The sequence below is a fragment of the Leopardus geoffroyi genome, chromosome B4 (assembly GCF_018350155.1).
Source record: "Leopardus geoffroyi isolate Oge1 chromosome B4, O.geoffroyi_Oge1_pat1.0, whole genome shotgun sequence".
In the NCBI taxonomy this organism is placed as follows: Eukaryota; Metazoa; Chordata; class Mammalia; order Carnivora; family Felidae; genus Leopardus; species Leopardus geoffroyi.
In genome coordinates, this window is record NC_059341.1 from 116,331,364 (window position 1) to 116,348,080 (window position 16,717).

Consider the following 16,717-nt stretch of genomic DNA (forward strand, 5'->3'; position numbering starts at 1 on the left):
TGAGTAATGAGAATAATATAACGCTGTATGTTAACTATACTGGAATTTAAATTTTATTTTAATTAAAAAAAAAAAAAAACCCTTGTCCTGAAACATAACCTACACCTTAATGAACATGATTTTTTTTTTTTTTTAATTTTTTTTTTCAACGTTTATTTATTTTTGGGACAGAGAGAGACAGAGCATGAACGGGGGAGGGGCAGAGAGAGAGGGAGACACAGAATCGGAAACAGGCTCCAGGCTCTGAGCCATCAGCCCAGAGCCCGACGCGGGGCTCGAACTCACGGACCGCGAGATCGTGACCTGGCTGAAGTCGGACGCTTAACCGACTGCGCCACCCAGGCGCCCCTGAACATGATTTTTAAAAACCTCTCAACTTTAATCTATAATTATGAAGTCATTTAAGATTTTAGAAATTTAAAAAGCAGATATAGGGACTTCCAGGTAGCTGAAGATAACAGCAGATATCTAGTTCTGTGCTATCCATACGTCCTGCAAAATAATACAAAAAATAAATAAAGCCACACAAAACCACATCCTTTCCATAACTGGAAGACAGAAAGTGCCCAAACTTCAAAACATTTTTAAGCAAAAAGACGAAAATAATTCTAAATCCCAGCAAGGGAACATTCATGCTCCTGCCTGAAAGTCTTTGCTATGAGCATGGGCTCAGTGCATTTAAATGAACTTAATTCATATGTTAAAATAAAATGATCTCTAATTTGGCTCCACAGCAAGACCCAACTATATGCTACACATACAAGACACATTTAAAAAAATGAAATGATTCAGAAAGACTAAAAATAAGGGGGTGAATAAAGGCATTATCAGGCAAATGGAAATAAGAAAATAGGAGTAATGAAGGGCGCCTGGCTGGCTGGTTGGTAGCACATGCAAATCAATCTCATGGTTGTAGGTTTGTGCCCCGTGGTGGGTGTAAAGATTACTTAAAAATAAACTCTAGACGGAAAAAAGAAAGAAACAAAGAAAGAGAGGGAGGGAGGAAGAGGGAGGGGGAGAGGGGGGGGAAGAGAGGGAGAGAGGGGGAGAGACAGAGAAAGAGAGAAAGAAAGAGAGAGAGAGAGAGAGAGAAAGGAAGGAAGGAAGGAAGGAAGGAAGGAAGGAAGGAAGGAAGGAAGGAAGGAAAAAACAAACAGGAGCAATGACATCAATGTGGAATTCAAACAAATGACATGAAACGACAAAAAGAGAAGCACTTTTAAATGCTATAAACCACCATTACAACTAAGAGGTAACTGTTATAATAATCTATATACCAAATAATACAGCAATCATCTTTTTGAAGAAAACTACAAGAAATGCAAGGAGTCACAGACAGATACATACAAATAACAGGAGACTTACTCTTATAATTGAACACGTTCCTTTCTAGTCCTTATGTAACGAGTAACAAAAACTGATGATGTATTACAGGTGCAAAGTGAAGTGCAAATTTTAAAAAGACTCACTTTAGAGCTCCTACATGTTTAGTGTTGACATGTAAAATTGTCTCCTTAACTTTTTCGCCGTAGGTGTCTCACTTGCTTAACCCTAGCCCTGGCCTTGATACATTAGGTCACAATGAAAACATTACAGCGTTTCATAAAGTAGAAATAATAGAAACAGTACTCTCTGATTTCAATGCAGTAAAACTAGAAATTAACAAAGTAAATAAGCAAAAAGCCCTCCCACCTGGAAATTCAAAAACCTTGCTACGGACTGAACTGTGTCTCCCCAAAATTCGTTCTGTTGAAGTCTCAAATGCAATACTTTAGAATGTGATTGTATTTGGAGACAGGACCTTTAAAGAGGTATCTAGAGTTAAATGAGGTTATCTGGGTGGATCCAAATCCCTATGACTGGTGTCCTCCTAAGAAGAGGGAGAGGTACTAGAGGCATATGCACACAGAGGAAAGGCCTTGTAAGGACAGAGCAAGAAAGTAACCATCTATAAACCAACAAAAGAGGCCTCGGGAAAAACCAAATCTGCTAACACCTTGAGATCTCAAACATCTAGAGTCCAATTCTAGAGTCTAGAAGTCCAAACCTCTATCGTTGAAACCATCCTATCTGTGGTATTTTACTATGACAGCCCTAGCAAACTATTAATTTTACCTCATATTAAACAATTCCACCTTCTATTAATACATCTATTAATTTTGGGGTGAAAAGGAAAATACAAATTGAATTAGAAATTCTAAAAAGTTAATGATAATTAAAACACTACATGTCATAATCTATAGAATATTTTTAAAGCACGGATAAGAAAAAGCTCACGTGAGAAACTTCACCAATAAAAATGAAAGAACGAGGGGGGGCCTGGGTGGCTCAGTCAGTTAAGCGTCCGACTTTGGCTCAGGTAATGATCTCACAGTTTGTGAGTTCAAGCCCTGCGTTGGGCTCTGTGCTGACAGCTGAGAGCCTGAAGCCTGCTTCGGATTCTGTGTCTCCCTCTTTCTTTGCCCCTCCTGTGCTCGTGCTCTGTCTCTCTCTCTCTCTCTCAAAAATAAACAAAACATTAAAAAAAATTTTTTTTAAATGAAAGAACAAACACTTGTTGAGTTAAATTCCAAACTCAAAATTTAACAAAAAAATGAACAAAGTAAACTAAAAGAAAGCATAGGTATACAACATGATCTTAGAAAACTCTAAATATCTACAAAACAGCTAGTAGAAAACATATGACTTTAGTAAGCTCACAGAATTCAAGGTCAACACATAAAAGTCCACTAACTATATTTCTATATGCCAGCAATGAACAATTAGAAAGTGAAATTTAAAAAAAAAAAACAACTCCTATTTATAATCACATAAAAATGCTAAGAAATAAAATGTAACACAAGCATGACATATTCAATGAAAAATATAAAACTCTGATGACAAAACTTAAAGATGATATAATTAAATGAGAAGATAGGCCATATTAATGGACTGGATAGACTCAATATTGGTGACATGACAACTCTCCTCAAACTGAGCTACAGATTCATGTAATCCCAATCAAAATCCTAACAAGCCTTTTTGAAAAAGGTGACAGGCTGATTTTAAAGTTTATATGGAAAGGCAAAAGACTTAGAAGAGCCAAACAATCTTGACAAAAAAGACCAAGGTACAGAGGACTTGCATTACCTGAATCACACTTGTGATACAGCCACAGTAGTCAAGACAGTGTGATATTCGTGTCAAGATGGACAAACCAATGTAAATAAGAGTCCAGAAACAGACACATTTATATGGTCAACTGATTTTCAACAAAGATACCAAAAGAATTCAATGGAAGAAAAGACAGTCCTCAACAAATGATGCTGGAACAAGTGGAAATTCAAAATGAACGTCAACCATCACCTCACACTACAGAAAAATTAACACGAATTGGACCATAAAACCTAAATGTAAGAAACAAAGTATTAATCTTTTAGAAGAAAACATAAGAGAAATCTTTATGACACAAGATTATGCAAAGCTTTCTTTGTTCCTTTTTAGTTTTTTTTTTAATGTTTATTTTTGACAGAGAGAGAGAGACAGAGCATGAGCGGGGGAGGGGCAGAGAGAGAGGAAGACACAGAATCCGAAGCCGGCTCCAGGCTCTGAGCTGTCAGCACAGAGCCCGACACAGGGCTCGAACTCACAGACCATGAGACCATGACCTGAGCCGAAGTCGGACGCTCAACGTACTGAGCCACCCAGGAACCCCTGCAAAGCCTTCTTTCTTAAACAAACAGAACACACAAAAAACACAAACAAGAAAAAAATGATAAAATGGACTTCATCAAAATAAAAAAAAAAATCTTTTCAGTAGACACAATTAAAATAAGCAAAGCAAGCCACAGACTGGGAGAAAACATCTGTCAAACATGAATCTAACAAAGTACTTGTATGCTAAATAAAGAGCTGTTATAACTCGATATGAAGGTAACTCCCCAATTTTAAAAATGGGCAAAATATCTGAACAGACACATCAAAAATCCACATTACAAGATGCTAAATAAACATCTCCAGCCATCTAGGAAAATCAAATTAAGACCACAGTGATATATTAGTACACATCCACTAGAGTTAAATTAAAAAGATTAACAAGTGTCAGTCAAGATGTGTTAAACAAATGGAACTGTCATAGGGGAACTCTCATGCGTTGCTACTAGAAATGAAAAATAGCGTAACTACTTTGTACAACAGTATTGCTATATGTTATAAAACAGCATTGCCATGTGTCATCACTCAGCAAAGTCATTCCCAGATATTTAACCAAGAGACAAACATATGCCCAAAGATTTGTACATGAATGTTCATAGTAGCATTGTTCATAATAGTCCCAAACTAGTAACAATCCAAATGTCTGTCCATCAAAAGGAAAAAGAAAAAGCAAATCACATTACATCCATACAGTGGAATACCAATCAGCAATACAAAGTGATCAACTATTGCCATATGCAATAACATGGATAAACCAGGGGGTGTCTAAGGCTGGGGATCAGGGGAGAGGTCAACTGAAAAGAGACATGGGGCAACTTTAAGGGTAATGGAAGTGTTCTATGTTTTTACTGTGGTGATTAGATAACTTTACACAATTACCAAAAGGCATCAAGCTGTACATTTTTTAAATGGGTGAATTTTATTTTATGTACATTAAACACTAATACAACTATAAAAACTTTATGGCAAAAAAAAAAAACCACACAGAATCAAGAAGCAGAAATTAATGAGGTAGGAAATAGAAAAACAGTTGACTCCATAAATCAAATTCCTAGTTTAAAAAAATACTGAACTGTATGCTTAAAAATGATTAAAATAGTGAATTCTGTTATGTATATTTTATCACAGTAAAAAGAATAAAATCAACAAAGCAATAGTTGACTCGAAAAACAAAGAGGGGAGAAAAAAGGACAAATACAAAATAAGAAATGGTCAAGGGAAGGTGCATTGAAACAAAAGAAATTAAAAAATAAAAATGATATTGCAGATTTCTATGAAGATAAATCTGCAAACAAAGATGAAATAAATAATTTCTTATGAAACACAGATGATTAAAACTGATCCCAATAGAGAAAGAGAGCCTTAACAAGTTGTTTTCTATGGAATAAACAGATACTTATTTCAGAAGTTAAGGTTGTTTCAAGATTAGAAAATCCATTAATACACAATATTAATAATGCAAAAGAGGAAAAATCATGATTATCTCCAGAGATGCTGAAAACCTTTGAAAATTTGCAACACCATGCCTATTATTGCTACTGTCATGTTTGCCAAATGATGTTTTCCTATTTCCATTATTCTTTCTACATTTATTAGTTGGAATTCTCCTGAAAAAAGCTTTCCTTCTCTCTAAATATTACACATTAGGGGTGCCTGGGTGGCTCAGTTGGTTGAGCATCCAGCTCTTGATTTTGTCTCGGATCACAATCCAGTCGTGGGATCGAGCCCTGTGTTGGCCTCTGAGCTAAGTGTGGAGCCTGCTTGGGATTCTCTCTCTCTCTCCGTCCCCCCTCCCCTCTTGTGCTCTCTCTAAAATAAAAATTTAAAAATAATTACACATTATATCATTTGGATCCATAGATTTTTATTTTATCCTATGGACTGTGATCTTTTATTATAACTTATTTCATTGCTCAAATTGTCTCATATTTGGCCAATGGGTGCTAAAATTAGTGGAAGAACATATCATGCAGAAGTATGATGAGAAAATTTACACAGTCTCAAGATATTTCCCCATAAGATAATTATATATCACAAAGAGGAAAAAACAGTCACTTTATAATGGAAAAATCTGGCAGACATCACCTTAACCAAGTGATCAAAGTTAACATCACCGGTAAGGGTAAGGTAAGGGTAAGGTACAAATAATATACCTCCTGATATAATGCACTGAGGACACAAGACTTTGACTTTGGTATTATTTTCGCTAAACATGTTACAACCTGAATTTAATCATAAAGAATTTAAGACAAACTCAAATTGAGGGGTGATCTACAAAATAACTGGCTAGCACTCTAAAAGTAAAGGAAATGTGTGATTCTGGATTGGATCTTAGACCAGAAATAGACTATCAATGGGATAATTGGTAAAATTTGAGTAAGCTGAGTAAGTGTAATATTTATTTTGTTTCCTGATTATATTGATGTTAGTATCTTAGTTCTGATGATTGTAATATGGTTATGGAAGATGTCCGTTTTTGGAGATCTCCATGAATTCATATGGAAATCCTCTGTATGACTGTTACAATGTTTTGTGAGCTCTGAATTTATTTCAAAATGAAGTTTAAAATATATATACGTATATATAACCTAATACTCTGAAGTTCCCTTCTGGCCGACTCTTCTGCCATCTGCGAAGCTCGCAATTTCTCTTCACACTGATCCTTTTCAGACTGTCTGCAGACATCATGTTCCACTTTCATTTTTTCTAAATCCGCTAATCTGTTCTCAAGCTCTAGCCTAAAACAACAGATGATAATTATGTTAGAAGAACTACAATAACGATGATATGACAGCAAAATGTTTTCATTTACAAGAAGACTGAACACAAAGTAAGGTAATTAAGTACTTACTTTTCATCTTGTAATATCACGAGTTTTTGATAACCTTCTTCCTTGGCAGCTTGTACTTTACGTATTAATTCACGATCCTTTTCTACTAGGAGTGCTTTGTGGTGTTCAACAGCTGACTTGAGAATTTCATTGTCTGACTGTAACCCTAACATTTTTTGAAGGAAAAAAATATGCTGCATTCAATGTTATTAAGATGAAAAGTCATAACAGCAAGCATCCATAAACTGATTAAGACAATTAAAAGAGCATAGAAAGTGAGTCTGGATACATATTCTCGAAGATCTTTAAATCTTTATTGATAAACCTTATGAAACAGACTAAAACTCAGAGCTAACCATCCTGTCCATTCACACACACTTTAATAAAAGACTATATTTACTCACTTGACTCCTGAGAGCTGGGGACATCAACCCAGATGATATCAAAAGAGATATATAATACTTCACTTCTAAAAGGGTTCTGTAATCTTAGCCCCACAGATAGCATCATCATAAAGCTGGCTGGAAGTAGTATAAAAAATCACAGAAACCTTCAAAACCTATCATTCTAACAGAACTGTCAGGTTTCTGGTAGAAATATAAATTAGAAACTTTCAAGTTTATCCAATGAATTCACAAATTTTCCTTGTATTGATATGGCAAGTATTTTGCACATGGAATAACTAAAATAAATTCATACCTAACTCAAGTTTAAAAAGAATGCAGAACTAAATCATAAACTCTTGAAGTTCCTAAGAAACGTTACTCCCTAACTCTATGGAAACCCATCAATCAATATCAAATAGAAATAAATGATGAAAACACTAATTCATCATAAGTTCTGTCTGAAACTACAGACATCAGTTCAACTAAAGACCCACTTGAGGAAAGTTACAGGCCAAAGGTAGCTTATTTAAACACCTTTTAAGAAAAGTCAGGGGCGGGGGGGAAAAAAAAGGAAAGTCAGAAATAGCATAATTCTGAGGCCTCATGAAGAGAAGGGCATTCTAAGACTAAAGTGGAACTTAAAATAAGCCTAGGCTAAAGTAGGCTCAATAACAAGCCTACTATCTACATAAAAAACAGAAATTGGGTCTGGAACCCACCTATCTTCCTTACATTCTTTAGACTCAAAACGGTCTGGGACTAATAATCACATGATCTAAATAGATTCAAAATTATAAACCCAGAAAGTATGGATTCCCATTTGTAAAGTCTCATTTAAGTATTAATCAAGTAAATGACATAAACATAAGATTTTTTTAAAAGCTAGATCACAAAATGAACATTCAACATAAATAAAAATAATCCATATGTGCTCTAAGATTAAAATTCAGTCTGAAAATAAAAATTCAGTTTGATCTCTTTTAATAATTTGAGTTTATATGTAAAAATAATAGTAAAAAGCATGGGAAATCATATATTACCATTCAGTTCACTTTGAATCTTATTCCTTTCTCTTTCTAGCTCACTTTTAGCTCTTGCTGTCTCCAGTTTGATGTCTGTTATTTCTAGTTTGTTTGAATGTTTAAGTTCTTTTACCTGTTGATAATCAGAAATTGAAATTACTATAGGCCATTAACTGTTACCCAAAAACATCAGTAGAAATGAGAAAATGTTTTGGTAGCAGGGTATACAGTGTAAGTATACCTTCCAAGAGAGAAGGTGCTTCAGTGCCTTGAACAGTATTTGGTATTAAGAAAACAGTCTTTTCCTAACAAAACTCAGTTATTTCTTTACAGATACCTGGGTGGGGGTCCTCTGGCTTAATCTTGCTTTAAAAGGCTTAACTGCAAGTACCTAAAATCCAGTAGTTAATGACTGGCTGAAACGTCCCTTTAAAAAAAGTGCTGGTGACATGAAGCCTTTCTAGGTATAAGGAACAGCATATAAAAAGTTATATAGGTGTAGCATTACATAGTATGCTTGGAAAACAATGAGCAATGTGTTATAGTTAGAGCAAAGGAAGGTATGAAATATGTGGAGTGGCAGGAAGTAAACTTTATATGCCATTGCAAAGGTCTGTGTATCCTGTTAGCTACTGAAGGTGGCACAGTCAACTCTGTTTCAGAAAATTAACTCTAGATGCAAATTAAGATTAAGAAATTGAAGGTAAAGAAACAATTAAGAGGCAAAGGATTGATAAAGGGGACAAGAAGGAAGAATTAATTGAATTCGGTGATTAAATAATGTGTGTGTGTCTGTGCGTGCGTGCGTGCATGTGTGTGTATGGCAGTGGGTAGAACAAATATAAAACCTATCTAATTTAAACTTTTACTGCCCAAACCTGATTCTTTTAAAGCCCTGAGTGAATGGAAATAATTGTCAATATTTTCCATATAATTAACCTATCACATACCAGTTTTTAGTTTTCAATGAGACATCCCTTTTGAAAGTTGAATGATTCTAGTTCATAAGTAGTATTCATTCATTCATTCAATAAATATTTACTGAGCACTTATTATGTGCTCCAGCACTGTTTTAGGAGCTGGGGTTACAGAAACAAACAAGAAAGCTTATTAGTCTCTTCCAATTTTCTGCACTACTCTCTAATATTTTCCATATCCTTTCTCTATGGTAAGGTGCTTCTAAAGTTAGTCTTATAGTTAATCCCATAATAAAGATTTAACCAATACAGACATAAAAATTAGATAAACCTGTACTCTGACATATTACACTCATGCATGAAACTACGAAATAAGAGTAGAAAACCACAAATATATACATGCCAAATATGTAAAACAGAAGATGGTGGGAACAGAAGACTAAAGGATAATTTACTTGAGTGCAACAGAAATCTATAAAAATTAAAGATGGGAGTTAGAAACAAATCAGTAAGAGCTCCTAGAGCTAAAGAGGGGAAGAACAAGAAATAGAAGTGTCTTACCAAAAGAGATTCCATCTATGAAAGGTCTTAAAAACATTATAAGGAATGGTTTGGCCAAAATCCAAAGAAACAGACAAGCAAGTACTGGGCTACCTTTGTACTGCTAACCACATTTAAGATGCATGCTTCCAAATTAACTTATCGATTTTTTAAATGATACTACATAAAATGAACACAGTGTGCTGACATAAGGTTTTTAAACATTTCTGAAGCTCTTTTCTATGAAAGCAAGTCTCACAGAAATTACACGAAAGCAGCTAAGAAACTGCATTTATCTTGATAACTTAAACTTTCTGTAGACTGGGCTTTACTATATTATAATTTCATGGACAGAATCTAAACCATAATTGTTTTAAAATTTTGGAGAAATATAACTACAGTGAAAATCCAATTTCTATAACAAATGAAATTATAGCCTGCTATTATATACTAACTGTAAAAGGTTAAGAATGACATAGCAGTTAATTAACAAACCACATTGTAGCCTCTCTAAATAAGAGGTGGAAAATTACAGCCATCTTATTTTGCATAAACTTGATTCATTTCAACAAGAACTACTACGAAATCTGTAAAAAAAAAAAAAAAAAACAAAACTATTTCTTAATTCATTTCACCCTGAGATATACTGAAATGAGAAAATATTTTTCAACTAAACTATAATTATTGAAACTGAAAGAATTCTAGACAGGAAGTCAAACAAGTGAAGTCTGTCTTCAGGCCTACTTTTATTATTAAACTAGTGGTATATGCTCAAGCAAAGTATTTGTCATCTCGCACTCACATTTATTCATCTATGGACCTATATGAGTTTAAGCTTTCCTTTAGTGCCACATTTCTATGATCCTAACGTAATGAATGCACTTATACTAGTGGTAAGTATTAACTTCCTGAAAATATATTAAAAGGAATTATTTTCTTTATTAAAAATGAGAAACTTATATCAATATTTATTATATAGCTATGACAGTAGCACATTCTGTAAGTAATCTGAACCAGATCCCAACTAGTCATAATAAACTTTTCTTTCTGACTCTAAATCTCTGGTTCTTCACCTTCTTTGTGATCAGGTCTCAAAAGTCCTAGGAAAACTACAGATCTTTTCCTAAACAAAGTGTACAATGTTAAAATGTTACATATAATTTCAAGAGATGCAGAGTCTTCTAAAGTTCCCTTGGGCTAAGGTACCCTGTTTTTCCTTTTATTTTTCATAATATGTTTTCCATGCTAGCCTTCATGATGCCAATTTATTTAATGCTTTTGACACAACAGGAGCCAAGAATTCAGAAAGTACTACCCAGTAAACTTTAAGAAATATAAACAATGGCAATAGCTTTACAGGGATTCAGAATCTGTTAAATTACACATACACATATACACAAAGACATGGAAGAAAATAATATATGTAAGCAAGAAAAATATAGTTGTAAAAAATGCATTACTCAAGAAGCTCCTGATGCAAATTCCAAAAAGATGTGTGTATTTAAATTCTGATATTTTTCAGAGGTCTGAGATGGTGTGACCTCATTAACGTAGCTAATAAGGATAAATGTGTGTGATGATTTCCTTAAAACTGTATTTATGTTACTGGCATTCTAAAGATCAAATACTTCCTGAGGTAACCACAATTTATCTCATTGAATGTGATATATCTTTAAGGTCACCATTTTCAGGCCATCTTTGGTAATACTTTTTAATCCAAGACACTGAGAGTCATACGGACATAATTCTGTTCAAAACCCTAACACTTACAAATTTGAATAACTTAGACAAATACACCCCAGGTGCTCCTTTGCATTGCAAACAACCATTTGCTAGAGTTGCAAAATATTGATGAAAATTTCAAGTTGCAAAGAAAACTGTGACAATCGTGTTTGAAATATCATTCTAAAATTTATCCTTCCAATGAAATCTTTTTACATGCATGATTCTAAGTGAAAATTTGGTTTGTCTAAAGCTGAAGGGTGGTTTTTAATATGCCATTTATATGCAAAAAATGCAAGTATGCCTTTAAAAAGGCAACTCTTAGCAATACTAGAATTGGAAGAAAGGCATGAGAGAACTTCCTAAATTTACTTGTTTGTGTTTTGCATCTATTTCTTTGTATACTCTATCATTGTAGAAAGTCAATGTATATCTCTCAATATGTACGCATCTGAATGTATAAATAATCTATTTAGGTTAATCAGGAAGCAATTGTATTATTAATTTATTTTCCAGTAGGGCTTACACAACTTTAGGAAGCTGTAAGAGTTCCTAGGGATGACCTACAACAATGTTTCGTTTCATGCATGAGGAAACTTGCCTAAAGTTCCACACACAGTTATTGACACAGTGAGGAAGGAAACTAGTCAATGGGTTCACAGTTCTGTGTTCTATCATTTTCTTATTGAAGGACATCATTGGTGTAAAATCACTGCCATTACTTTCATCACCAGCTACTATTTACTTCATTCAATACTATCATTAATCTTAGAAAAATCCTGTAAGAGGCAGGCATTGTTCCCACTTAAAAGTTAAGCAAATCAGAAGTTTACATAGGTGATGAATGAGATAAATGAGCCAGGATCAAAAGATAGATTTATCGGATTCAGAGCTCACAGACTTTTCCACTGCACTCCAGTACCTCCTCCAAAATGACCAATTTTGGCTAGACTAGAAGACTACACTTGAATCAAAGTATTTCAACAATTAAAAATCCTCTTGCCTAATTTTCACTTCTTCTGTCTAGCATCAGCCATGTCTAATGAATTAAATGACACACTGGCTACAAAATCACTTTGTAAACTGTAAAGTATAAAAATTCAAACAAAAATTTTAAATGTCACTAGATATACAATCTGCAAACATGAAAGAGTATGTGTTTGCCATGGAAAAAACTGGGTAGACTATCTCCCAAGGGAGGCATCTAATACATCTAGTATTATGGTTTATGGACTTTCAGGCACAGAAATGACCACTCTCAAGGTTAGATTCACATTAATAAAGTTTATAAAGACTGATCTATAAAATCAGAATGTCAGTTACAGTAACCGTGAGAAAAAATTATAATGGATATTAGAACACTCTAAGTCTAAAGGACCAGCGGGCATTTTCTCCCTGTAGACAAAATTACATTGGAAGTCAAATAACAGAAAGTTGTTTGGTGATCATACAATCAGAACAAATGGAATAAAATGAATTGCTATTTTCACGCTTGCTAATTAAAACAGATGGGTATATTCCTTTCCACAGTAAGAATTATCTCTTCAATGAGACTAGAATCCTTACATCCTACTCACTAAAATTCAATCTTCCCTCTGTCATAAACAGTGCCTAAGTCTTCTTAAGTAATTCCTTGGCCAAGGAATTTATGATGAATGCATTACTTCTTTAGATAAACTCATTTCTATTAGAGGCTACAGTAAATTCCTTCTGGTCTGGGAGCCATTTTGTTTTTTAAGGTAATTTTACCTGAACTCTGCTCTGCTCTGATGGAAAATACTTGATTGCATGGATTCAGAAACCAGACTTATTTCCTAGATTTTAAAATACCCCCAAGTACTACCATTAATAATAGCTAATATTTGCGGTGATTATCTATTAGACATTTTGCTAAGTGCTTTATGCATAATATTGCATTTAATCTTTGCCATACTCTCTAAGGTAGATATCAGCCTTGCTTTATAAAGAAAAACACTAAAATTTTCAGAGAGAAAGTAAATTGGCTCAAGGTCACACAGTTAGTAAGGAAAAGAAATGAAAGCTGAATCTAGTCTGTCTGACTCCAGAGCTGATGCTGTTATTCACCACAGTTTTCTACAAGATACTTTTATCACTGCTATCCTATTTCTGGTTACCAGATTCCTCATATATACTGCATGTGAGGGAGAAAAAACTAAGTTCCTGAGAAAACTTAGTATATAAAAGATGTGCAAACCATTATATATATTCTTTTAAAAATAACATAAATGCAGGGGCACCTGGGTGGTTCGGCCAGTTGAGCGCTTCAGCTTTACCGTTGGGCACGTGAGTTCAAGTTCCAAGTTGGGCTCTGGACTGACAGCTCAGAGTCTGGAACCTGCTTCAGATTCTGTGTCTCCCTCTCTCTCTCTGCCCCTCCCCTGCTTGCACGTGCATACGTGCACACGCTCTCTCTCTCACACACACAAAAAAATCAACATTAAAAAAAAACTTTTTTAAATAACATAAATGCAGACCATGCTGCTGTTATTAATTTACTCACTTAACAAATATTGAGTGACTTTGCGTGCCAGCACTGTTCCAGGAGCTGGAGATACAAGGAATAACAAAAGCAATGTCCCTACTCTTAAAGCTGATATTTGGTCGAAAGAAAAGGGGGTGGGAGAGGACACGAGAGACAAAAAATAAACAAATATAAATATATATCAAATGGTGTTAGGAGCTACGAAGAAAAATAAAGCAGATAAGGAAGACAGACAGTGAGGCAGGAAGAGGCAAGATGGTATTTTACAAAGTGAAGAGAAGGCAGGCCTCTCTGATAACGTGCCGTGAGAAAGCAATCTATGAGGACGTGAGGGAAGACTACGTCTGGCAGGCAAGTGCCAAAGCCCTAACACAGAAGTCAGTAAGAGTGAAAAGAAGGCCAGTGAGACCGGAGCAAAGTGAACAGGAGGGAAAATGGACTGTGAGGCCGTGGAAAGACTGCAGAGGCCAGATTACGCAGAGCTCTGAATGGGCAGAGAGTTAGGGGGCTATTATAAAAATCGAACCTCAAGAAATCATGGCTTAGACAAGAGTGGTCACAGAAGAGGTGGTAAAAATTGATCACATTCTGAATGTACTGGAAGGTAGCATGACAAAATAAAAAGAGATCTCGATACAGAGAAGTAAAGTATTAAAATACAAAATTTCTTTGCCATTATGCAGTATCAAGCATTCTAAAGAATGAAGTACAAACGTAAGATGACTTACTTTACTGGTCAATGTATTTATTTCCCGTTCAGCTTTATGCAATTTACTAATTAAAACAGTATTTTGTTCATTAATTGATTGTAGCTCTTTTTCCAAGCGTTCAGCCTGTAGTTTAGCTGACTGTTTTTCAGCCTTTAATTAAAAAAAAGTTTTTTAATTTATTCATAAATGTTGGAATTATATAAAAATAAGCACTATTTTAAATATATGTGTAATCATACTAGCCCCAACTACTCAAAACCTCATCAATACTAACATGCACCAACACAACAAAAGTTTCCTCAAAGTAACTGGTAGAATTAAAATGAATGATATTTGCTCCAGGAAATATGTAACAAGAGTATCTACCCAAATGACATTATCAACAGCCACCACCAAAATACAACTCATAAACTTCTCTCATGAGACTGTACCTCTGTGTACTCACTTGACACCTATTTACTCTTTTTGCTGACATAATTCGAACAAACATTTTTGGGGGTTTCAATGCATCTCAGAAATATAAAAGTATATTAGAAAGTAGAAGAAAGGGCTCATTTGCAGTAGTAGGTGAGAGCAAAAAATCTGAAAATCAAGGGAGACTAAAAAAAGAGAGATTTAAGAATTCAAAATTCTCAATCTGGAGCCTCTGGAAGTATGAACAAAGAGCTCAATAGCTCTTGATCCCATCACATAATAAAGATTCTTAAGTCTGTAAATTTTCAAGAAAATTTCTGGTTGGTAACAGTCATAGTACTCTTTAACTTGAAAATGAAAACTAAATGCTTTTTAAAAATATTTCCACTCAAAATAGTTAAAATGTTTGACATTTAAAAAATAAGCTTCACGGTTTTATAAGATCTCATTTCCTATATATCTTAAATATGATAAGCATATATTCAGGGGCACCTGGGTGGCTCAGTCAGTTAAGCGTCCGACTTCGGCTCAGGTCATGATCTCACGGTTTGTGGGTTCAAGTCCCATGTTGGGCTCTGTGCTGACAGCTCAGAACCTGGAACCTGCTTCAGATCCTGTGTCTCCCTCTCTCTCTGCCCCTTTCCTGCTCGCCCTCTGTCTCTCTCAAAAATAAATAAACATTAAAAATAAAAATTTTAAAGAGTATATTCAACAAGTAATTCAGAAAAAACTATTTTCCTCAAATATAAAATGATAGTCTTTGGGCAGGCACAATGATAGCCCAAAAAAATCAAAGAAGAAAAAATGCTTCTTCTCATGTGCTTATTCTCATTTCATCTGACAAATGATAAAATTAACTTTTTTTTTTTTAATTTTTTTTTTCAACGTTTATTTATTTTGGGGACAGAGAGAGACAGAGCATGAACGGGGGAGGGGCAGAGAGAGAGGGAGACACAGAATCGGAAACAGGCTCCAGGCTCCGAGCCATCAGCCCAGAGCCTGACGCGGGGCTTGAACTCACGGACCGCGAGATCGTGGACCTGGCGCCCAACCGAATGCGCCACCCAGGCGCCCCTAAAATTAACTCTTTGAAAGTGTCACAAATGAACCTCCCATCTTTTGTAATCATTGAACTTGTCCTGAAAATCAGCACTCCAAATGACCTCAATAAAAAGCTCTGCATTGAGATCAAACACTGTATTCAATTGCAATCATCCACTTACTCAGTCACTATAAATACATTAATACTGGAAAGGTAGCAACATAAAAGTCTCATTCTGAACTGCCTCATGTCTAAGGTCCAATGATACAATTTTAGTTCAGGAAACCAATAAATACTGTCAGAAGCTTCATCAAAAAATAAAAAGATGACTTCTATTCTTAACACATATCAATATTTTGGCTGTACCCAGTTTTTTGGCTGAAAAAAAAATCACTATTTTGCTAGATGCCCACTAATTCCCTACAAGTCTAATCATTTCACAACTATTCTAAACACACACACACACACACACACACACACACACACACACTTTGGATTGCTCAAAATAAATCAAAACTAGTTTTTGATTGCTCAAAACTAGTATATTTGCTATATGTTAGACACTAAAAACCAGGAAAAGTAAGCATACCTAAACAAGGTGGTTAAGGGATCCAGAATATGTCACCGTGGCATAAAAATTATTTTGAGCTGAAGGCATTTGATAATCAATAGACACAGGAAAAGGGTTTTCCCCGAACTCCTCTCTGCTACCAAAAACCAGAGCCACCAAAAAGAATTATAAATCCCCTTGTCTGGGTTTTATAGCCAGTGAAGACTGACTCCTATTTAGGGAGAAGGATAAAAAATCACCTATACAGACACTGTCACAAAACTGTCATATCTCCCATCTATTTTCCTAAGGGCCTGTTTATCTTTCCTAAAAGTCATTTGTGTTCCCCTAAGTGCCTTTTCTCCCCATCTCGTTTCCCTATTAAGAT

At 34.9% G+C, this 16,717-nt stretch overlaps 1 protein-coding gene across 8 annotated transcripts in view; it reads right to left on the reverse strand.

The window, feature by feature from the left end:
* Positions 1-16,717, reverse strand: part of CEP83 (centrosomal protein 83) — a 122,653-nt gene that overhangs the window by 30,962 nt on the left and 74,974 nt on the right. For 5 of the 8 annotated variants that reach the window (XM_045467021.1, XM_045467022.1, XM_045467018.1 and 2 more), the window contains 4 exons: positions 14,342-14,473; positions 7,950-8,064; positions 6,545-6,689; positions 6,282-6,431 (listed from right to left, as the gene is read on the reverse strand). In XM_045467021.1, coding sequence (XP_045322977.1) covers positions 6,282-6,431; positions 6,545-6,689; positions 7,950-8,064; positions 14,342-14,473 — 542 coding nt within the window. Of the gene's footprint in view, positions 1-6,281; positions 6,432-6,544; positions 6,690-7,938; positions 8,065-14,341; positions 14,474-16,717 lie in introns of those variants that run through there. The other 3 variants (XM_045467024.1, XM_045467023.1, XM_045467027.1) reach the window with 2 other exon arrangements.